Raw genomic sequence first — 23,982 nt, forward strand, 5'->3', positions numbered from 1 at the left:
GTACTTTGAAATCTTCTGCTTCCTGTCTTTCCAATTATGTATTATCCTTTTATATCCCAGATAGTTGAAAGACTTGTACACAGAATTGTATATGAAGGAAGTGAATAAATTTGGCAATATCTCAAGAAACTAAATAACATAAAAATTCCTTTTTGTAAAATTGATCTTCTGGAACACCTAGCCTGTCAATTTGCACATGTGAGGACCTCGGAGAATAGTTCCTTAATACTGATATATTCTTTTACCATAGATTTTGGCTGTAGAATATTAGACCATTTAATGGTAAAACAAAGGAAAACCATTTTTTAAAGACCTTTAAAAAAGGGAAAAATAAAAAAACACCATAGTGCCATACCACAGTTACTGAGATTTTGAAAAATCCAAATACCCCAATATCAATAACAAATTCCAAAGAAAAGAAAGCTCCAACAATGACTTTGTCATTGAAGAATAAAAATTTTATTAAATCCCAAATCCAATGAGCTGTTGAACTATTTCAGGTGGTATTTATAGTAAAAGTTTTATACATTCCTCTTAACCTTGTAGGACTTCTGTTCGTGTCCAGGTTTATGAAGTATTTTTGGTTTTCGATTATAAATTAATTTACATCTTAGGAAATTTTGTAGCCATTTGCAAGCTGTGTTATGAGTATTGGAGCTCAGAAGTTCATCGGGACTCTACATTGCCTCATTGTGAAGTGCCAGTTTCTTAGGATTCCTTTCGAAAGAGATTTTCAACAGGTGGACTGGCAGGAGGTGGGCTCACAGCAGGTGGGCTGGCAGCAGCTGGGCTGGCAGCAGTAGCAGCAGCAGGCAGGGCGGCAGCAGGACTGTCCACAGTAGGACGGGCGGCAGCAGGAGGCCTGGGCGTGGTGCAGCTGGCAGCAGGTGGGGGGTATGCAGCTCACCACACAGCAGGGGGGCAGGCAGGTGTCCTCCACGCGGCAGTCAGGGCGGCACCACCTGACGCGGCAGCTCACGGCTCCGCAGCCACCCTCCTGGCCGCCACCAGTGCCACAGCCGGTCCCGCAGCAGCTGTTCTGGCAGCAGCTGGGCTGGCAGCAGCTGTTCTGGCAGCAGCTGGGCTGGCAGCAGCTGGGCTGGCAGCAGCTGTTCTGGCAGCAGCTGGGCTGGCAGCAGCTGGTCTGGCAGCAGCTGGGCTGGCAGCAGCTGGACTGGCAGCAGCTGTTCTGGCAGCAGTTGGGCCGGCAGCAGCTGGAGCCACAGTTCCCGCTGGTGGAGCAGGTGGGAAATCCACAGAAGCTAGTGGAGCAGCAGGCCATGGTGTCAGGAGCTGGGCTGAGAGTTGGGTTGCTAAGAGAAGTTTTTTGTGTTTTGCTGGTCACTTCCACGTTGGGCCTTTTATAGGCCTTGGCCAGTTCCTGTTTTGTGATGGACAGCATTTTTATCCTGTTACTCCTTAAACAAGCTTTTCCAGAGCCCTTTGATTGTTCAAATACTGTTATTTTAACTACATCCCCAAATTAGTTTTTCCTTTATTGCTAAGCTAATACTCACTAAACGTGTCCATCCTTGGTAGAAATGTTGTTGTTTCATTTCCACGCAATGCTGTAATTTTTCCTCAAGTCTCAGCTTCCATTCTGCATTTATGGTCACATCACCTGACCAAGTGACTCTCACTGATAAGATGACACAATTTGGGGGTCATATTTACCAAAATTCAAGTCTCCGGAAAAAAATGTTAACAATCGACTGCTATTTATGTAAGATTATTTTCCATTATATTTGATTAATAAGATTATAGTCTCTATAATCAGGCAGATAGAAACTCTGATAAACTTCACATTAATAGAAATGCATTTAGTTTCCAGATAATGGTCTCCAATTTCAGTGATCTCTCCTGAACTCCACACATTCATACTTGAGAAAACACCACTCAGGAGGATACATAGAACAAAAATTGTTCCATTGCAACTTACTGTGGATATTTTATTAGCCTGAATTTAAAAGAAGGGCTAAAATTGATAACCAGCAATTAGGAAAATATCCCACAAAATTTTAAGTGTAATTTATATTTTTCTATGAAAGATAAAAATCACTGGTCTGTGGATTATCTAGACTGTATTTATTTCTCAGAGGTGGGATTTGTTTTCAGTTTATGTCATTTTATGTAACTACACCCTGTGTCCTATGAAAGGATGTTAGACCAAAGAGCATGACAATCCAATTTATGAAGGGGAATCACTAAGAGAAAAAGTAGAAGTTAAGAAATGCTTCTTCTGGATCACAGTGTTTATAAGGCAAGGTAGGAAATGGATGGTCAAATATCATTCAATAGGTATAAGTGAAAAGAGATTAAGTGTACTTTGCACTTAAGGTATAAGTGTAAATGGGTTGATGTTGTGGTATGGACCACTTTTAATTTCCTCTCAACATGAGTTGATGTTAGAATACTGTTGAGTCTAGGAATGGCTATATTTTGGAGAAGTTAGTGACTTGCTCCATTTGCACAGTACACAGTCAGAGAACTGGGGATAAATTTCAGCAAAACAAATTTGAAATAATTTTGGTGGTTGCCAAAATAAAGAATATCATTTTCCATTAGCTGTTTAGGGTTATATTGGGGGAATGAAAAAAAAAGTGGTGGCCAAAGAGCCTATTATTGTTATTTGTGGTAGGTTTGTCCCTTCCTTCCAATCTTGAATAAAAACATCACATCTTGAATAAAAACTAACATATAGTTAGCTATTTATGAGATGGAGGTATTGGTTTGTACAGCGAGAGAATTACATTAGAGTGTGATTCATGCCAGTGTCAAGAAAGATGTTCATGTCATGTGATAACCATGACTGTAGGTATGAAGTTGAAAAATGGTTGAAGGAATCCTCAAATGTCAGAGATCAAAAACTTAGTAAATCATCTGTCCAAACATTTAATTGTATAGGTACTGACATCATTGTTTTTATAAATAGCAAATGTTTATTAAGTCATCATATTTTACCCAGAGCACTAAAGGGTTGTGCAGAAAGCCAGATTCAGTCTGTCTGCTTCATATCTTGCTCTAGTTTATGAATCATTATAATACTGATAGGGGGGCTGAATCAAGGAAAAGATAGTTTTAAATTGGAACACTGATGTTGTAATACAGACTGCTTTTTTGAAAGTGTTTATTTATTCTGAGAGAGAAAGAGAGGGAGAGGCCTATGAGCACAAGCAGGTGAGGGGCAGAGGGAAAGAGAAAGAGAATCCCCAGCAGGCTCTGCATTGTGAGTGCAGAGCCCAATGAGGGGCTTGATCTCATGAACTGTGAGATCATGACCTGAGCTGAAATCGAGAGTGGGACGCTTAACCAACTGAGCCACCCAGGTGCCCCCAGACTGGTTTTTATTTCCTTTCAGCATTTGCTGATGTTAGAATACTACTGAGTCTAGGAGTGGCTGCCTTTTGGAAATTTTAATGACTTGCTTTAGTCAGACAGTACACAGCCAGAAGAGCAGGGTATAAAACTCCTGTCTCTCCTTCCTACATCAGTTATAGCTGTTTTACTTTATTTTATACAATGCTATTTTCCAGGAGCAATTAATTCTTAAAACTCTTTGTCTCAGGGTGCCTGGATGGCTCAATTGGTTAAGTTTTTGACTCTTGATTTCAGGTTGGGTCATGATCTCAGGGTCGTGGAATTGAGCCCCACATTGGGCTTTGTGCTGACAGCATGGATCCTACTTGGGATTCCCTCTTTCTATCTCTGCCCCTTGCCTGTGCTCTTTCTCTCTCAAAATAAGTAAATAAACATTAAAAAAAAACCCTCTTTGTCTCCTTTTTCAAAAAATGTTTTATAATAGTCCAAGAATAGAAATAGTAGCTACAGGCAGAAATGCTATGGAGTAGTAACTTTAAACACAGTAAATAAGTATAAATATGTTAAGATTCTTTTAAGTGTCTTCTGATCAGAGGAGTTTTCCCTAGAGCCGCAATAACACATTTGATTCTTAATTGTTTTTTGTTTCCCATATTCATATTAGGTAATATGCCTTCTGGGTTTCTATGTCTGACATACTCTTTATGTCTTCTTTATTCCGTGGCTATCATCCTAGTTCAGCTCGTACTGTGTATCGCTTGGACCAGTTCAGTGGCCTCTTGACTTGTTTCTGTATAGCCATTATATTGTCTAGCCTTTGGCCTTCCTTTTTGATAAACAACTACCATAGGAATCATCCTGATGCCCAATGCCTGTCATGCCATTCAGTTGCCCCAAGGGTTTCAACAACTCCTTAGTATTTACTGCATTAAGGGCATACTACTTTGGTTACTATTCAAAGCACACACACTTCCCAAATTTATCTTCTGCTGTTATTCTACATGTATCCTGTGTTCCCAGCCAAAGTATCCTCTGAACAAGCCCTCTTTCTATACCTTAGTGCATACCGTTACCAGTGAAAATGACATCTTCCTTTAGATCTGCATGCTGAAATCTTAACTTCTGTAAAATGCTAGCTTCCTTTTTGGTCTTTCTTGTTCTCCCCAGTCAGTAGTGATATTTTGACACACCGAAGTATGTTATACTTTTTTTTTCATTTTCTAATTTTTAGGTGCATTATCATGAATTTCATTTATCTCCCTAGAAGTTTCTTGAAGAGGGGAATGTTTTTAACTCACTTTAATTTCTATTGTATACCATACAGTCTGTGACTTGCAGATGGTAGGCAGTCAGTACATTTCGTTATATTTAAAATTAGTGAAAAACGTTAGAATAAATAAGAAAAACCAAATATGGGTTTGCTAGGCCAAAGAAGAGAAGTTTATTATAAAACAAACATGCCACAAGACCTAAGATCTAAGATGGGAAGAAGGGAGTTGATACTGTTACAAAGACTTGAGAACACCCCAAGTCTTAACAGGTAAGCCTGGATCTCCATTCAAACCCTGGTTGACTTGGGGTCTTGATGGTTTAGGGCAGGAGGTTTCTTAGGTAGAGAAAGGAGTATGACTCTTTCAGAAGGTTGATTGCTTGTTCTAGACTGTGCAGTTAGTAGCAGCAGGAGGTCCTGCAGGTGGTGCGGCAGGGGGCAGGCTGGCAGCAGGGGGGGCGGCAGCAGGGCGCCTGCACAGAGATGGGCTGGCAGCAGGTGGAGGCCCAGCAGCAGGGGCGGCAGACCACGGCCGTGCAGGACGTGGGGCAGCAGCTGATGGGGCGGCAGCAGCCCTCCTGCAGGGAGCAGGGGTCACAGCAGACGGGGCGGCGGCAGGGCTCGCAGATGGGGCGCGTGCAGCGGCAGGTGCAGGTCACGGGGCGGCACACGGTGGTCTGGCAGCTCACGGGGCGGCAGCAGCAGGGGTCGCGGCAGCAGCAGGGCTGGCAGCAGCCTCCCCCGCAGCCCAGGGAGGAGCAGGTGGAGCCGCAGCAGGAGCCGGACATGGTGGTGGTGGTGTCTGGGGCTGGTTTGGGCCGGAGGGGTGAGAGGATTCGGGTGTTGTCAGGTGTGAATGCCTCCCTCCTGCTCTGGGGCCTTTATATACCCTGAGTGGGTCCTGATGACCCCTACCCCCATTTATCTTTTGGCCAATTGAGTACAGTTTTGTTTTGACTAATGATTGCATTGCTTGTGACATACTCATGATCTCATTAAAGAACTCTGTTGCATTCCTAAATATGGATATATTCATGCTGTTCATCATCAAAATCTAAACACTCAGTCATTTGAGGTGATAGCAACTCTTGATGCTTATTTTGGGTAGATAGCACCTGATGAATCCTGGGCAAAATGGTCCTAAAGGAACCACAAGTTTTAAAAGAAATGAAAGAAATTAAACATACAGCGGTTTCTAGAGAACTGAGTGGATCCTGTCCTTGACCCCTAGGAGATGCCCTGAGAAACCTACATGTTAATCAGACGGGTGTTAGACATGTCTTCACATGTGGACTCCTTGGGACTTTATTTACATATCACTTGATAAAATGGAATGCATGTACTTTGAATAAGACTGTGGCTCTGATATTTGTATGGGAAAGATAAAAGGTTATTTTTGTAAACCAAGTAAGTATTGGAATAAAACACCCAAGGCTGCCTTCCATTTTTTTCTTCAGCTCAGCTTTGAGCAGCTATGGGCCTTCTGCTCATAGCATATTGATTTTTCATCTCTGACACCTGACATTTTCTATATTTGCCTTTCTTGTGTGTAAGCTAAAGAATCATATAATGGGAAGTTTTTTCTTAATATATCTTGACATGGGTACTGTGACTAAGAAGTGACAAGATGGAGGTTTTTAACCAGCATTGCAGACATACACAACACATTGATCAGAGGAGTTATGTGGGAGGCTGCCCAGCTGTTCGGTGGCAGCACTGCTGGAAATGTGAGGGACATGCTTCTTAGGGAAGGGTCACCAGAAGCGTTTGGGGAAATGCATGGGGGGAACAGTCTCATTACTTTACAGCTTTTCTCCTGTTGCTATGCACCAGATAGGGTTTTGGGTCACTTAGGATCATTCCCATCGTTCAGAAGAATGTGCCTCAGGCCCCAGGAGCTAAAGCTCCCCAAGTGGAATTTTGAACATAATTTCAAAACCTTAAAAGGAATGTAAACCGACTGAACATATAGTCATAATTGGGGAAACAGAGGAGGGAGAAATGAAGCACAGTCTCATCATGAGGACATTCGACTCTCTCATGTTTCACGTTCTTTCTCTGGTCCATGGACACATGATTTTTTTCAAAGCAGTAATCAGAGCCTAGATAAAAACTTGTGTATTCTGCCCTTTTTTTGTTCTTTTTCCCAGCTTCATTGAGATAAAAGTGACGTACAACATAGCGTAAGCTTCAAGTGTGCATTGTGATGACGTGATGCATGTATATATTGCACAGTGCTTGCTGCAGTAAGGCTACACATCCTTCTCCCACCTTGCATAATTATCATCTTATTATTGTTTTCATGGTGAGAACATTAGAGCCCTACTCTCCTAGCAGCTTTTCTTTTTTTTTATTTAAAAAAATTTTTTTTTTAAATTTTTTTTGAGACAGAGAGAGACAGAGAATGAACGGGGGAGGGTCAGAGAGAGCGGGAGACACAGAATCCGAAGCAGGCTCCAGGCTCTGAGCTGTCAGCACAGAGCCCGACGCGGGGCTTGAACTCACAGACCGTGAGATCATGACCTGGGCCAAAGTCGGACGCTTAACCAACTGAGCCACCCAGGCGCCCCATCTCCTAGCAGCCTTCAAATATACAATATATTATTGACTGTAGTCTCCGTGCTGTACATTAGATCCCTGGAAATTATTCATCTTATAACGGACAATTTATATCCTTTGACCAAAATCTTCCCATTTCTCCTACCTCTCAGCCCCTGACAACCACTTTTCTACTCTGTATGAGTTCGATATTTTTGACTCCAAATATAAGTGACATCATGAAATATTTGTGTTTTTATGATTTACTGCACTAAGTATAGTTCCTCAAGGTCCATCCGTGTTGTTGGAATTGGCAAGGTTTTAGTCTTTTTTTATGGTTAATGCTTCACTATATATATATTTATATATATATTTATATATATTTACATATACTTATATACATATTTACACATATATTTATATATATTTACATATATATTTATACATTTACATATATATTTATATACTTACATATATATTTATATATTTACATATATATTTATATAAATATATATGCAAAACACAACTATTGCAAGACTTCTCTTGGAATATACACATGCATCATATATATCATTCATATATATGTATGCTCTGTGTGTATACACATATAATCACATTTTTTTTATCCATTCATGTGTCATTGGACATTTAGGTTGTTTTAATACCCTGGTTATTGTGAACTAATGCTTTAGTGAACATGGGAGTGCAGATATCTCTTTGAGATCATGAATTTATGTCCTTCGGATGTATACCCTGAAGTGGGATTGCTGGGTCATATGGTAGTTCTATTTCTAATTCTTTGAGGAATCTCTGTACCCTTTTCCACTGTAGCTGTGCCAAACTATATTCTCACCAACAGTGCACCAGGGTTCGCTTTTCTCCCTCACCAGTATTTGTTATCTCTTATCTTTTTGATATTAGCCATTCTAACAGGTTGAGGTGATACCTCATTGTGGTTTTGATTTGCATTTCCCTGATGATTACTGATGTCAAACACTCTGTTGGCCATCTGTATGTTTTCTTTGGGAAAATGTCTGTTCAGGTCCTCTGCCTATTTTTCAATCAAATTGTTTTTTTTTGTTTGTTTGTCTTGCTTTCTGTTTTTGTTTTTATTATTGGGTTATAGGAGTTCCTTGCGTATTCTGGATATTAACCCCTTATTGGATATATACTTGGTTTGCAAATGCTTTCTCCCATTTGCCTTTTCATTTTGTTCATCGTTTCTTTTGCTCTGCAGAAGCTTGTTAGTTCAGTGTAGTCCCACTTGCTGATTTTTACTTTCGTTGCTTATGCTTAGCTCTTTTCAAGCCATACTGTCTCAGTCAACTTTTCATGCTGTTGGGGGTATTCATGATGATAACATTTTGTGCAAAGGGGGCCTCTTTGAGAGATACATAAAACCTCAACTTAGTTAGCAAGACTAATTTCTCTAAACATTTCTTTTTTTTAATGTTTATTTATTTTGAGAGAGAGAGAGAGAGCGTGAGCAAAAGCACACATGAGTGGGGGAGGGGCAGAGAGAGAGAGAATCCCAAGCAGGGTCTGTTCTATCAGCATAGAGTCTGACACGGGGCTCAATCTCATGAGCCATAAGGTCATGACCTGAGCCAATATCAAGAGTCAGACACAGCTGACTGAGCCACCCATGCACCCCTACTCTGAACACTTCTGATTCAAAATTGTTCCAAAGAGATTTTTTTTCCTCTTCGTAAAGATCCACAAAGAGTGCATGAGTCCCTCAATAAGCAGTTCTGGTGCTATTCAGTCTAAGATGCTCATCCTCAGCCCATAAACTTCATCTCTAGGCAGAGAAAATAGGGGTTGTGTTTCTGTAATTCGTGCCACAGAGCTCTGTGATTGACATTGGTGGCAAGTCCTATGGTATTTTTTTAATGCTACTTATTCTAAAATCAGACAACATTCATTGAAAACTTTGCCATTTACTGGCTGTGTGTCCTTGGGCCATGAGTAATGATAGTACACACCCAGGTTGTTGTGAACAGTAAATAAGCTAATATTTGTAAGCACTAAGAACAGTGCCTGGCACTTAGCAACTGCCTTGTGTTTGTTAAGTAAATAAATATATTTTAAAAAGTCCCGTTATGTGGGTGCCTTGTAAACTCTAAATTTTGAACTTAGAATAAAGATGAACATATATGGCAAATGGCTTTCTCTGCCGAGTAACCACAGACTATACACTAAATAAGATTATCCAGTGGAGAGTTTCACTAATAACATTAAGTAAAATAAAAATACCTGGAAGGGAGTTATACAGCTCCCTCTTTTGAACACCAATTTCTGGGAAGGGGAGTTAGGTTATTGTTGAAGAAACTATAAGGAGATTATGTGTCGGATTTGTGGCCTGAACCTTACCGAGAACCCCACAGTCTTTGCATCACACAGTGAGTTCTTAGAAAAACATCCTTTTTAAAAAAAGCCTTAAAACTGATTTAGACAGGTTCCTGGTGGTGATGGGCAACGTATTTTGTATTACTAATGCTAGGGCTTTATTTAACACTATCATTCAACAATAACGTTATGAACAAATTTTAACATGGAAAATAGTGTCTTATGTTCTTAATTATCAATTCTTCATACAAGTGGAGAAAAGTAATAATACCTATAATTTGAAACAGCTAACAGTTTTTTAAAGTTCTTAATTTGGAACATATCAAATTGCATACCTTATTTTATGCAATTGAGATGATCCTGAAAAGTTAAAAAATGAATCAGTGTTTAATAATTTGATCAGAGTTTGGAGGTATCAGAGAAGTCCACTATATATAGCATAGTGGTACACTCTTCTATAGGTAATAAAATACTTCATATGAGTACAGTTGGCTGCTTTAAATCCACTTAGATTCTCATAGGTAGGTTTTTAAAAGCAGAGCACAATCAAGAGTAAGGTTTAAATGTTTTTCCCAAAATAAATATAGGTTTTGGATAGTACATTCCACTAAAAATAAAATATATGTTCATTTTAAATGATATAATTAAGAAAAATACCAAGAAGAAAATGAGTATTATCCCCAATTACTCTTAGATTTTGTTGCATTTTGTTTATTTAATTTTTAAAATTTTTCTTTTAATGTTTACTTATTTTGAGAGAGAGAGACAAAGAGTGCACATGTGAGTTGGGGAGGGACATGGAGAGAGAGTGAGAGAGAGAATCCCAAGCAGGCTCCACGCCACCAGCCCAGAGCCCAATGCAGGGCTCGACCTCACAAACCATGAGATCATAACCTGAGCCAAAATCAAGAGTCAGTCACTTAACCAACTGAGCCATCCAGGCACTCCCACATAATGTTTTAAATATTTTTAGGCATAAGCACACATAGACATGCAGAATACATTTTTTCTCACAAAATAGTTTAATATTTTACAACTTGCTTAATTTTAACTTAAATATGGGACAAGATGATTGCATCATGTTTCCTAGTAAGTTTATAATCTTAAACTATTTTTAACTACTTATGGCATTTCTTCTATATTTATGTTGCTTATATTATGTACTGTTTGACTTTTTTTTTCTTATTTATACCTTATCGCCCTAAATGGATTATAACCTCTTTGAAGCATATTTTATTCTTTTATTCTTTCATGTTTCCTCAGGATGGTCTCCACTCAGTGTCTTAGTCATAGATGTTCAACAAACATGTGAAGATTGACAGTGATTGATTAATTTTCTTGGAAAATGCCATTACTGCCCAGTTGCTGAGTACAAAGATAATCAGCTCTTGAGAGCCAGTGTGGATTAAATACCCACAAGAGTTGACACCGCAAATAACATTCAAAATAACTGCCAGATGTTTAATGCATAGAAAGGAGCGCATTATCTGAAGCTGCAGTTACTCTTGGCCGGAGAAGACCTGAGTTCTTCTGGGCAGAAGAACGTGTCTCCTACCATATTAAGATGAAGTGTTTGACTTAAGGGCTTAATGTCAGGGGGTTCGCATTCTCCTAGGTCTTTTCTAACATCAGCGATTATAACTATATTAGGAAGAAACTTAATTTAATCGTCCATTACTCATCGCTCTTCAGCTTTAAAAACATGGGTTTGGCCAGATGTTGCCTAAGGTTATTTCCACGTCTAACACACTGAGTTTCCTAAATTGTGCTTAGAACAGGTGTCAGGTCAGTGAATGAACCCTTGGACCAGGGTGTGTGTGTCAGCTCAGATGCAGCCTCCTCACTGGGTGTTGTTAAAGGACATCTCTCAGATGTTTGGCATGTCTGGAATTGTGAGCACATGTGATGAAGATACAGCCATGTCCACTTTTCTCACTTGGCAACTATGCCTTATAAATGCCACTTACAAGGATAATAAGGAAACTACCCAGAGTTAGGTTATTTCAGAGAACAATTTGAGAGGATCATTCTGCATCTTGCTTTGAATATCTCTGGACAAAACAGAAAGAACCTACTGGGAGGAAGTATCACAAAGACCATGATTTCTATGCTGGAAATACTAAGTTTATTAGAAAACAGAAGACATAATTGAGGAGTTAGACTGGGGTCCTGAGAGGACAAGGTACTCTTCCTCGGTAGTCAGTCTGAAAAGGGGGCTCCAAGGCCTACTCTGAGCCGGACTGAAGAGATGAGAAATGGGCTTCTCAGGAAAAGGCATGTTGTTCTCTCTTGAAGTTAAGAGCAGAATGGACCCCCCACCATCTACTGGGGACCCTTAGTGATGATGCACTTAGTAGCAGCAGGAGGTCCTGCAGGTGGTGCGGCAGGGGGCAGGCTGGCAGCAGGGGGGGCGGCAGCAGGGCGCCTGCACAGAGATGGGCTGGCAGCAGGTGGAGGCCCAGCAGCAGGGGCGGCAGACCACGGCCGTGCAGGACGTGGGGCAGCAGCTGATGGGGCGGCAGCAGCCCTCCTGCAGGGAGCAGGGGTCACAGCAGATGGGGCGGCGGCAGGGCTCGCAGATGGGGCGCGTGCAGCGGCAGGTGCAGGTCACGGGGCGGCACACGGTGGTCTGGCAGCTCACGGGGCGGCAGCAGCAGGGGTCGCGGCAGCAGCAGGGCTGGCAGCAGCCTCCCCCGCAGCCCAGGGAGGAGCAGGTGGAGCCGCAGCAGGAGCCGGACATGGTGGTGTCTGGGGCTGGTTTGGGTCGGAGGGGTGAGAGGATTCGGGTGTTGTCAGGTGTGAATGCCTCCCTCCTGCTCTGGGGCCTTTATATACCCTGAGCGGGTCCTGATGACCTCCACGACACAGGTGATTGCCTTATTTGTGTTTATTCTTTCTGAAGTGGCACTGGTAAGTTAGTAAGCTCCCTAGACATTTTTTTTTAGGTGCTCAGGGACTCATGAAAGACCATTTGCTTTCCTTATTTGAGGGAAACCCATTATATTTTGCTATTTATGGTTCAAATATGAACTTAATGACCCTAACTTCAGAGTTTCCAATTATCTTCAGAATTCAGTGATGTTTTGCCAATTGATGTTTCGATAGCACAGAATAGCTGTCATGCCCTTAGGTTCACTTACTGATAGTGGAAGTGAATCCCCCAAGTTGTGAGTGTCCATTTCTACCACTAAGCTTCCTGGACAAAACAAGCTCAGAAAAGTAATGTGAGACTATTTGCAAAGGTATGGTCTGTGAATAAAAGAAGAGTTTTGCTGTGTACTTTTTGTAGCTACAGGAATGCATCTTATCATCTTATCAGTGGGTTGTTTTTCCAATTTTTAAAATTTTGGTAAAATACATATAATGTAAAATTTACTATCTTATCATTTTTAAGTGTACAGTCAGGGTATTAAGTCCATTCATATTGTTGTGAACCATCAGCACCATCTATCTCTAGAACTCTTTTCATCTTGCAGAACTGAATTCTGTGCCCATTAAACCACAACTCCCCATGAACCCTTCTTTTCAGTCCCTGCCAACCACCACTGTAATTTCTTTTTTTTTTTTTTTTCTTAATTATCTCCTTCCGCCCTCACATACCCCATTAGTATTGGCTCCAACATTATTAGGCATATGACCTTAGGCAAGTCACGTACCTGGTTCCTTATGTACAAAATGTAGAATATAAAACCAGCCTCTGGTAACTACTGTTCTGCTCTCTGTTACTGTGAGTTAAGCTTTCTAAACCATGATGAATTTCATTTTTAATCTTCATGATGACCAGTATCATTGAGTTCTAGTATCTAAGTACTTTGCTAAAAGAAATAAATGTACTAACTTACTCTTCACAATAATCCTATGAGATAGGTATTGTTGAATTCCTCATTTTACACATAAGGGATCAGAGAAGTGACTTGCCTAAGGTCATACACCTACTACTGTTGGAGCCAACACTGACTGCAAAAACAACCTGTGGGAACATTATTAGTAAGCCCAAGGAGCTGAAGAATGGAACTGTGGTTACCATATTCCCTGTCATTAAGGAATGTCTGTTTTATTTAGGAATTTTAACAGTGAATTTATTTTTAAAATAAATGGTATTTGTGAAATGGCTGATTTTTGAGTTATCTGAAAAGACTCTGTGTCTTCCCAATATCCTCAGGAATTCAAAGAATTATCTCCCAAAGAGCCTTCTAAAGATTCCAAAACATACCATAAGGAGATAACATCAAAGTTGGACATAATTGAGTGATTATGGAGCACTATGAACAAAGCCACTGTTGAGAAAGAAGAATTTACTCTACCCTTTAAGGTCCTTCTACCTGGACTAAGAAAAAAAAAATGACATGAGACAGATTAACAGGAGAAAATAAAATTCAGTAGAATACTTATGGGGAATCCATATAGCTATGGAAATTTCAAAGATAGTGAGGCAACATGATACTTATATGAGCTAAGGAGAGGGGTGAGGGTCTGAGAATACAAAGGGGAGAAAGACCATTAGCAGGAAGGTGGGAGGAGATGTTTAGAAAGCAAAGGTTGCCCTATTATGCAGATAAGTTTTTCAGATAAAGAGGAATCTCTGTTAATAGCTTTCTTCCTGGTAGAGACAGGTAGTTGAGGGAGAGGTAAAGAATGTTTCTTGAATCTGTTGGGTTTTGATTGGATTTAACTCAAAATAATGTTTACACCAAAGTGGCCCATTTGGGGGCAGCCTGCCCTTGGTCCCTACCCTACCATCTGGATAAAGGTTGTGGTCGGCCAGCATAACAGAGCCCCCAGGTAGTGATCCCAGCCAAAGGTGACCTCCAGGCCCACGTTATCTTATCCCAGTGTCTTGCTCCATTGTTTCCCCATGTATTACACTTGAGCATATTCCTGCTTACAGAGCCAGTTGTGATTCTCAGTTGTTGTGATTCTCAGGACTGTAGGAAAATCATGTCACATGGCCATTTTATAGACTCTGCCTTTGGATTTCCTTGGTTCTGACCTTTTGCTTTACAACTAAGTCTGTTCTAGATCTGTGATTGAAGACTGTAGTGCAGGCCTCCTTCTTGATCATTCTACTTGCATAGTCCCTTGCTGGCTTACCCAGATCTTCACCAGCCACTGTGGCTAACCATGGCATGGAGTTACTGGGGAAACAAACACAATTTCATAATAATGAGGAGCTTGGGAGTACACAAAGCGTTCCACATCTGAGAATATATTATAAGAATAGGAATTTTCTGGAAGGCTAACCAGGAAAATTCTGAGAGGAGGAAAACAATGTAGTTAGAGACTTTTAAAAGTGGTGTTCAAGAACATGTAGAAAGAAACTGGATTTGTGAGCCCATCTACCGTAAACCATCAAACCCTTACTAAAGAGAAAACCATTGTGTATCCAGATGTTTTGAACACAATGGGATTCTTGTTGAGAAATTTTTACTGTATTTCAAGAAAAGTACTTTCCTTCATGAGAAAGCTTATTTATTTTATTGTAAGAATGCACGAGTCCAGCATGAGGAGAGAATCAATGAAGGATGAAGATGTTTTTCTCTCCTCTAACCCTGTAGAACTTATTCAGTCATTCAGCAAATTTTGATTAAAATCCTGCGTGCCAAACATGGTGCAGGTCAGTGGGAATCCAGTGGTGGACAAAGTCAGTCAAGTTCCAGGCCTTTACAAAGCTTACCTGGCTTGCCTCCTCTCTCTGGGCAGGTAGATATGCCCAAGCAGACAAGCAACACATTCCAAAAACTCCTTTAGATTATATGCTGGGAACTCAATGTGTATTTCTCAGAAAGACACTAGTGGTTGGTTTACTGACCAGCCTAAGTGTTTAACAACAACAAAAGCATATCCAGTGTGGATTAATGTTTAATCTTTCAACTACATTGGCATTGTTTTAATGGTAAAGTGATTTGGAGTTCTAATTTAGAATTGTTCCAGCTAAGCTACATATCTCCTTCTCTTCCCAGCAGCAGTGACCTTATTATAATCAGAATTGGCCAGGGGTACCTGGGTGGCTCAGTCAGTTAAGCGTCTGACTCTTGATTTTGGCTCAGGTCATGATCTCATGGTTTGTGAGATCAAGCCCCACATCAAGCCCTCTCTTGAAATAAATAAGTAAACATTTAAAAAAAGAATTGACCATAGTGGTGCTGGAGGGGAGTCTTGGGAAAGATGGGAGAGTGGTTCTTCCAGCCTAGGCCTTCAGTGGTTCAGCATTCCCAGGTACCAACTAGTATTAATCATGGTACAGTTTCCTAAATCAGGGTATAAACATAGCTCTGACTTAGGCTTCCTCCCCCTTATCACATGTATGGGGATGATTCATGGGTCAAGTTCATGATTAGAGAAACCGCTGTAGTCTTATTTCCTCAGCATCACCACAAAACTTGTGACTTCAGATATGAAGGTGCCTCCCATGAGATATTCTGTATTATTTGAACTACTATTAAAATTATAGACCTTGCACCTGAATTGTTCCTAAAGCTAAAAAAAAAAAAAAAAAAAAAAAAGGCCCTTGAAAAAATCCTTCTTCCTTTGGTTCTTCTGATTCTGCACACCATACCTTAAGCTAAAAAAAAGCTTTTGAAGATTAATAAACAATAAAGAGAAACACGTTTGCTTCCCAGAGATAAAATTTTTATTATTTTACCATGTGAAACCCCAGCACAAATGTAATGATATCCTGGAAAATTATCCCATCTTGAAATAGTAGAGATGTGATGATGAGTCAGTGGAATAGAGCTTCATTCAAGAAGAACTTTGATCTTTGATCACTCATTTTCTTTCAGGCCAGGAATTCAAATGAGGAAAGCTGGGATGTTTCTAAAGATTGTCAAAGAGGGCCAGGATTAACTGGGTAATTATGTGGGAAAAAGGATACACAGCTACTGTTGTAGTTGTTGAAGAGCAGGTAGTTTGCAAGGGACGAATCTCATCTGATCCCTTGGGGTGGGAAAGAGTGTTCACATGTTTCTGAACACCTGGGAACGCTTCTCAATGGGTGGTTCAGCAGCAGGAGGTCCTGCAGGTGGTGCGGCAGGGGGCAGGCTGGCAGCAGGGGGGGCGGCAGCAGGGCGCCTGCACAGAGATGGGCTGGCAGCAGGTGGAGGCCCAGCAGCAGGGGCGGCAGACCACGGCCGTGCAGGACGTGGGGCAGCAGCTGATGGGGCGGCAGCAGCCCTCCTGCAGGGAGCAGGGGTCACAGCAGACGGGGCGGCGGCAGGGCTCGCAGATGGGGCGCGTGCAGCGGCAGGTGCAGGTCACGGGGCGGCACACGGTGGTCTGGCAGCTCACGGGGCGGCAGCAGCAGGGGTCGCGGCAGCAGCAGGGCTGGCAGCAGCCTCCCCCGCAGCCCAGGGAGGAGCAGGTGGAGCCGCAGCAGGAGCCGGACATGGTGGTGGTGGTGTCTGGGGCTGGTTTGGGCCGGAGGGGTGAGAGGATTCGGGTGTTGTCAGGTGTGAATGCCTCCCTCCTGCTCTGGGGCCTTTATATACCCTGAGCGGGTCCTGATGACCTCCATGACACAGGTCTTTTCCTGGAGTTGTGGCTGCCCATTGATCTCTAGATTGGTGGATTCAGTTGCTGAGGCAGCAGTTCCCATCATGGAAGGATGCTTTCCTTTCCACCTGTCTGCTTTCTTCCTTGAAATGAATACTTGATGAATTATATCATCCAAAAAATTACCCATGGAATAACCAAACCTTCCAGACCGTGCCACGTGACAAGTTGAAAGTGTGAAGAATCCAGTGTTGACACCATCACACTTTCCTCTTGTTTGTCTTGTTCACCACCCATGACTCAGTGCAAGACTGTAGTGTTCCTGAGGTCACAGGCCTGGTTTCTGATTGACCTTGAGATGAAGCAAGAATTTCTAAAACACTGAATGACTCATGAAAGGAGATGTGTACTCATTGTGCTATGGGAAGAATGGTCCAGTGCTTCTGGAAAACAACACAGTGCTTCACTTCGCTTGTAAGAAAATAATCACCAGAGCCACTGCCGTGATATTGTTTAGTAACTCACTTGGCTTATAAAAATTTTTTTTAACGTTTATTTATTTTTGAGACAGAGAGAGACAGAGCATGAACGGGGGAGGGTCAGAGAAGAGGGAGACACAGAATCTGAAACAGGCTTGGCTCTGAGCGGTCAGCACAGAGCCTGACGTGGGGCTCGAACTCATGGACCGCGAGATCGTGACCTGAGCCGAAGTCGGACGCTTAACCGACTGAGCCACCCAGGTGCCCCATCACTTGGCTTATAAATCAGAGTCACTTCTAAAGACTCTTACTATGTAAACAGTACTATTTATGAGTGGAGAGGGAAAGGGAAGAAGATTAAGTTCCAAGTAGATTCTTATCACACAGCAATTACAAATTTTAGGAGGGTAAGACAAAGGCAGATAAAGCAATCAAAGGAGAAGACTTTTCATAGGACAAAAAGTTCAAATTAAGTGAGGATTTTATTCATATTATGCATTTTGAATGCCCCTCCCTGAGTATGGTCTTAGAAATAAAATTGAAATTGGGATCGCTCTTTCTTCCTAGGTGTTACCATAAGCACTTGTATTGAGTTCTACAAAACACGTTGAAAATATTTATAAAGGAACCAGTTATCTTTTCGTAGTAGATACTTTGATCTGTTGGCCGAGGACTTGTTTGCTTATGAAGTGTGAAATTGGCTTCAGAAAAAAACAGGGGAATTAAATGTACTGGTAGCTGATAAAATAACCTTATCTTTTTCAGCCACAGCTAAGGAAAATGGGGGTATAGAAAATAATTTATAGTTGGAAGGTAGTTTAAGGATGACACTATCCAAGGGTTGCTGATGACTCTCAGACCAAGTTTTCTCTAAAGTGTGGTTTATTTAAAAATTTTTTAAAAATGTTTATTCATTTTTTGAGAGAGAGACAGAGCACAAGTGGGAGAGGGGCAGAGAGAGGGAGACACAGAATCTGAAGCAGGCTCCAAGCTCTGAGCTTTCAGCCCAGAGTCTGACATGGGGCTCAAATCCATGAACCATGAGATCATGAACCTGAGCTGAAGTCGGATGCCCAACTGACTGAACCACAGGTGCCCTGATATAATCATTTTTTAATACACTCCTTGGTCTGCCTAGCTGTGGTCCTTGAAGGCCTTTGAATTTGTCACCCATCATGGTCCTTCAAAGTTTTTGGAAGGCCAGGTTTGTGAAATGATTTCTCTAAAGTTACACAGATAAGAGTGGCAAAGCATAGATAGTACTGTGGTCTTCCTTTGAGTGTAAACACTGATGAGTGACATAGTCTTTTCCAACTCTTATTTCAAACCAGTGAACAGGTAGTAGTAGTTATCAAAACTTCTATCCCATTTAGTGAAATATAATGGGAACTTGCTTGATTTATGGTTTAGTGTATTGTTATTTGGCTTAGAATACATACAGTGACTAAATTGTCAGGAATAGAAATATGTCTGTAAACTCACTGCATTTCTTAACTAACAAAAAGGAAAGAATACTAAGAAATTCTGTGTCCTGAAATCATAGACTGTCAGAAACTTTGCTATTTAAAGCCACATCAGTAAGAAGTGAAGATCCCACTATTTCCTGGACAGGATCTTAGTCACCTTAACACAGAGAAGCAACTTCAATATCCAGCCCAGAGGCAGAGTTTCAGATCAGAGGTTTTCAGAAACAACATTCCTCATTTATCTTAACTATGTAGTTTTCAAAGAAAGAGGACTTAAGTCCTTGTGACAGCCCAGTCCTCATGTGAATTGTTGTGTTTTTACTTAAACTCTACCATTCTTCAAAATCCTATAAAAATAGCTTTTGTTTTTGTGGGATGCCTCTGGTCCTATGCTGTGTGGTCTCCTTTGCACATTAATAGGCCTAAGCTTTTTGGACAACAAATTGTCCCTAGTCTTTGTCACATGGGCTTTTTTAGTCCTGTTATTTGAATTCCAGATGTTCTGCAAGAGCATAACCACCAGGGTGGGAGTAAGTAAATGTTAATCACAATGGTGATAATTTGTGGGATTTTGTGGTTGGACTGACAGTATGCAATGCTGATGACTTTTTCTGATGGTGAACCACACACCCTCTTCTTCATAGTTTCATGGGTTGTGTTGTTAGGAGCTAGTTTGGGGGCCACTGGATGTTAGGAAGATTTTAAAATTCTGAAAACAGAATACCTGTTCCCTGTTCTGCAAAATGACCTTTGAAATATCCTCCAATCGTAAGAGACACAAGGATAGGAAAGAGTGAGGGAGAAAGGGCAGGGGGAGGATGGGGAGACAAAGAGGGATTCAGATCTAAGAGGGCTTAGGGCTAATACCTGTCCTCTGCCAGGGCCAGTCTCCTCAGCTGTAAAAGGGGCTGAGTCTTCTGTCCATGATGTTCTTCATAGGCTAGGTTTATCATAAAACCTGTACAGTGTGGAAGACAAAAGAAATGGATATCATTCATTGAAAAGAGAGAATGTTTTAGATGGAAAAATTCTAGATGATCAGGGAACGGGTGGAATTTTTTTCTGGAATTTAACAAATACATATCTTTTCTGCCTAATAAATACCGTCTTCCTAAAGCCAGGGAAGACTAACCCAAGTAATGTTACAGCTTAAGTTGTTTGCCTTCTTTGGGTGGTTCAGGGTGGAATGAAAAGTCCATCAGATACATGTATTATCTCCATTGCTCCTGATGCCAAGCCCTTATTCATAAATCCTGTAAGCTAGGGCTCTCTCCTATGCATTAGCCCTTTCATTCTGAGACAGCTTCAATTTGCTGATGGATTTTTTCTTCCCTCTTTGTTATACTTACTAAACCTTAGGAGTGTGCTTTGTTATGTTAGGAAATCTGTTTCTGCCAATGGATGTGGACTGTCTTGAAAAAACAAGAAGCCTTCTCCTCAATCCTCTCCCACTTTCAGTGACATAATATGTCATAAATAGCACATCTTTTGAGCCTGTTTGATACAGTAATGTTCCAGTGTGTAACAAGGACTATCAGTGAATGGTGCTTGGTAAATACTGTGTGCCAGTCACTTTACATACATAAGGTCATTTAACTTTCCTAGCAACCAACATTGGTGAGAATTAACTTTTCCATTTGGCAGATGAAGAAACCTGAAGGTCAGAGAAGTTAAGTTATACTGATGCTGAGGATTCTGCCTTAAGTAAAATATCTACCTTTTAGAGTTCTTGTCATAAAGACAATTGCCTTCTAATTTTGTTTGATTCAATAGAAATCAAGTACCAACCATATTCTAAACATTGAACTCAGTACTGAAGCCATTATAAATTGTGTCCCCTTTGTTGGAGGCAGAAAAATAGATCATCTCAATACAATGCCTTGTGGGGAGGGAGATGAATATCAGATGCTATTGGAACATGTTAGGGACACCTGACCTAGCCTGTGTGTGTGTGTGTGTACGTGGACAGGCATGCCTGTGAGTGCATGAATATGTGCAGGTGTGTTTATGTGGTAGAGGGGTTAGGACAGAACTGTTAGAGAAGACTGAGCTGAATCTTGGAAATGAGTGTTAGGTGGATGAAGAATGTGGAGGGTAGGAGTAGATGAAAAAAATATTCCAGATAAATGCAAGAATATGACAAAAGCAAAGACATAGGGAACTGCTTGGCATGTGCCAGTTACTGTGAGTTCAGTGTTACTTGAAGTGAAACTTAGTGGGGGGTGTCGAGACATGAACGTGGACATCTGGGCAAAGGACAGGCCCTGGAGAACCTTGTGTGCACAGATTTCCTACCCACATAAGCAGTCTGAGGACTAGCCTGGCCATCCTGCATCACCTTCCAAAACTCCATTCCTAGCACCTCTCCCTTTTCTCTTCTGTCTTCCTCACCTTCTCCATCTTGTCTTCCTTCTTCCTTGTCCTCCTTCCTTCCTTCTTCCTATTCCTTGTCTGCTCAGCTATGTACACTAATAAAACAGGCACTACTGAATGAATCAGGTAGCAGGGAGGTTTATGGGAAAAATTAGTTTATTGAAAATAAGTGAGCAGCACATTACAAAGGATGATGAGGAGGGTTTGGGCAGCCTTCAGAGTTCAGGATGGGTTTGCAAAGTCCACTCCAAGGACTTTTAAGAGAGATCTACCATCCATGGTGTCTTCTGCTGATGGAGACACCTGGGTATTTGGCTGAGGGTGGTGATGGACATCTGCTTGTGTATCCAACTGGTAGGATGTAAAAATGGCTATTGTCACCTTATGAAAAATATCTCCTTTTCTTTCCACTTTCTTAAAATGCAGAATAGGTGCTTAGGCTACAGTGTGTTGCTATTTAGGGATGGTAGGGGCCTCAGCAGCAGGAGGTCCTGCAGGTGGTGCGGCAGGGGGCAGGCTGGCAGCAGGGGGGGCGGCAGCAGGGCGCCTGCACAGAGATGGGCTGGCAGCAGGTGGAGGCCCAGCAGCAGGGGCGGCAGACCACGGCCGTGCAGGACGTGGGGCAGCAGCTGATGGGGCGGCAGCAGCCCTCCTGCAGGGAGCAGGGGTCACAGCAGACGGGGCGGCGGCAGGGCTCGCAGATGGGGCGCGTGCAGCGGCAGGTGCAGGTCACGGGGCGGCACACGGTGGTCTGGCAGCTCACGGGGCGGCAGCAGCAGGGGTCGCGGCAGCAGCAGGGCTGGCAGCAGCCTCCCCCGCAGCCCAGGGAGGAGCAGGTGGAGCCGCAGCAGGAGCCGGACATGGTGGTGGTGGTGTCTGGGGCTGGTTTGGGTCGGAGGGGTGAGAGGATTCGGGTGTTGTCAGGTGTGAATGCCTCCCTCCTGCTCTGGCGCCTTTATATACCCTGAGCGGGTGCTGATGACCCCCATGACACAGGTCATTTCTTGTTAATCTTCTGGCCAATTAAGTGAGGATTTAGCATTGAGTAAACCATGTTTGTTAACACTTCACTTTATACACGTTCATGCACACAACCACAAACATTCCTTTGTTTTCTCATATTGTTTATTCTCACCAAATCTAGACATTGGATTCAATTCTGATGAATTTCCTTTTGAAACATTCCTAACTCATAAGAGAGAAAAGAATGTGTTTTCTAAACGAGATTAGTATCTAATTACTCTGCCCTTTGGCCTTGAGGTCAGCATTTTATTCCTGGACTTCAAGGACTCAATTACCACCCAAACATGACCTGTCTTATTTTCACTCATGCCCCTGACCGTAACAGGTTAATAGCAGCACTCTTGTGTAGGCCATTCGTGTGAGCTGTGGACTCACCACAACTCTGGGAGAGGCAGGTTTGTAGTTTTCAGATGAGGGGGGAACCACATGGCACCCTGGACCCGTGGTTTGGTTGCTCTTCCCCAGTAGGATCTGGGCTGTCCTGCCCTGGTTGTTGTTTCCCTATTCTCTTGGAATGCCTTCATCTTCCTTCCAAACCAAACTCAACTTCTACCGTGACTGTAAAATTTTCATCAAGGATCCACTGCAATTTTTATCTTCGTAATAATTTATTCAGAATTAATCATTGCATGTGTAGATTCTGGGAAGGGACTATAGAGAATATATAGCCCTATCCCCTCATCTTACAGGAGGGGTCATGTGGATTCACACAGTCACAATGGGGTCTAGGTCTCCTCATTCCTCAGTAAGCAGCCTCTACCATGAGTATTATGTTTATCAGGTTCAATAGACCGTAGCCTTCAGACAGAAGAGAGAACATCTCAAGCATTCCCCCTACCCCATTTTTATCTCAAGTCTTTAAAGTGAGTTAGCATTGTTAAAAGTGATACTGGAAGAGAATTAGGGAAATGTCTTGTCCCAATGACAGATACTTCGAAAGGGACTTGGGACTTGCGTGCTGGGTAAGATCTTTGTACCAGTGCAGAGGTTTCTCTGAGGACTGATCAACAGAGCTTGGCTTATTGGTGGATAGGAGTGTGAGGGTTGCCTGTTCCCAGGATGTTCTAAGTATAGTCTAGTTTCCTTTGGTAATACATTGTGGCACTGTGAGATAACGTGCTTGCCTAATTCCTTTTATTGTTTTTCATTTGTACTTCACCCCATACCTTAGCCTTTGTGATGAGTTCCATGAATTTATTCTTACTTAGTGGAGTAGAACTGTACTTTTCCTTTGGATTTGAGGGGGAAGAAGAATTCTGTCCAGTCAACCCTACTTACTTTCTTTGAGCACTAAATGAAAGAAAGGGCCAAGAACTTGCAAACCACCAATCAAATGTCCTAAAATTACTATCTTGAGCTTAAAGGGGGAGGCTTTTTGTTGTTTTCATGGGAGAATTAGTTTTATTTTTGCTTCAGTGATATCATGGAAGATATCATCAATGCTGAATTAGATGAAATTCATTCTCTATATCTCTTCATCCCAAGATTCCCTCTTGGCTCCTTTTACAATAGTTGATTTTTAGTGTGCAGACTAGGTAATTGAGATAATGTGGCTAGAATTACATGCAAGCTAGTTTCCCATTGCCACCATGGTTGAATTAGTCAGCTATGATGCATAACAAGCAACCACAAGCTCTCAGAACATACAATAACAAATATTTATTTCTTGGTCACA

At 41.8% G+C, this 23,982-nt stretch overlaps 5 protein-coding genes across 5 annotated transcripts; all 5 read right to left on the reverse strand.

Moving 5' to 3' along the window:
• Nucleotides 1–733: 733 nt before the first annotated feature.
• LOC123381838 (keratin-associated protein 1-3-like) lies at nucleotides 734–1,299 on the reverse strand. Its single transcript, XM_045044176.1, has one exon. The coding sequence runs from the start codon at nucleotides 1,280–1,282 to the stop codon at nucleotides 734–736; it is 549 nt and encodes a 182-aa protein (XP_044900111.1). The 5' UTR covers nucleotides 1,283–1,299.
• A 3,593-nt stretch (nucleotides 1,300–4,892) lies between these two features.
• Nucleotides 4,893–5,422, reverse strand: LOC109494368 (keratin-associated protein 2-3). The gene has a single exon (XM_019817869.3). It carries the CDS (start codon nucleotides 5,374–5,376, stop codon nucleotides 4,987–4,989), a length of 390 nt encoding a protein of 129 aa, XP_019673428.3. The 5' UTR covers nucleotides 5,377–5,422; the 3' UTR covers nucleotides 4,893–4,986.
• A 6,155-nt stretch (nucleotides 5,423–11,577) lies between these two features.
• Nucleotides 11,578–12,231, reverse strand: LOC101085333 (keratin-associated protein 2-3-like). Its single transcript, XM_003996929.4, has one exon. It carries the CDS (start codon nucleotides 12,213–12,215, stop codon nucleotides 11,826–11,828), a length of 390 nt encoding a protein of 129 aa, XP_003996978.2. The 5' UTR covers nucleotides 12,216–12,231; the 3' UTR covers nucleotides 11,578–11,825.
• Nucleotides 12,232–16,474: 4,243 nt separating this feature from the next.
• Nucleotides 16,475–16,962, reverse strand: LOC101085588 (keratin-associated protein 2-3). Its single transcript, XM_023244788.2, has one exon. It carries the CDS (start codon nucleotides 16,859–16,861, stop codon nucleotides 16,475–16,477), a length of 387 nt encoding a protein of 128 aa, XP_023100556.1. The 5' UTR covers nucleotides 16,862–16,962.
• Nucleotides 16,963–21,727: 4,765 nt separating this feature from the next.
• LOC101085845 (keratin-associated protein 2-3) lies at nucleotides 21,728–22,146 on the reverse strand. Its single transcript, XM_003996930.6, has one exon. The coding sequence runs from the start codon at nucleotides 22,144–22,146 to the stop codon at nucleotides 21,760–21,762; it is 387 nt and encodes a 128-aa protein (XP_003996979.3). The 3' UTR covers nucleotides 21,728–21,759.
• Nucleotides 22,147–23,982: the final 1,836 nt, after the last annotated feature.

Source organism: Felis catus, chromosome E1 (assembly GCF_018350175.1).
Source record: "Felis catus isolate Fca126 chromosome E1, F.catus_Fca126_mat1.0, whole genome shotgun sequence".
Classification (NCBI taxonomy): Eukaryota; Metazoa; Chordata; class Mammalia; order Carnivora; family Felidae; genus Felis; species Felis catus.

Excerpts from the sequence above, each read along its gene's own strand:
- LOC123381838 (XM_045044176.1), bottom strand. The coding sequence starts at position 1,282 with ATGGCCTGCTGCTCCACTAGCTTCTGTGGATTTCCCACCTGCTCCACC.
- LOC101085333 (XM_003996929.4), bottom strand. The coding sequence starts at position 12,215 with ATGTCCGGCTCCTGCTGCGGCTCCACCTGCTCCTCCCTGGGCTGCGGG.
- LOC101085845 (XM_003996930.6), bottom strand. The coding sequence starts at position 22,146 with ATGTCCGGCTCCTGCTGCGGCTCCACCTGCTCCTCCCTGGGCTGCGGG.
- LOC101085588 (XM_023244788.2), bottom strand. The coding sequence starts at position 16,861 with ATGTCCGGCTCCTGCTGCGGCTCCACCTGCTCCTCCCTGGGCTGCGGG.
- LOC109494368 (XM_019817869.3), bottom strand. The coding sequence starts at position 5,376 with ATGTCCGGCTCCTGCTGCGGCTCCACCTGCTCCTCCCTGGGCTGCGGG.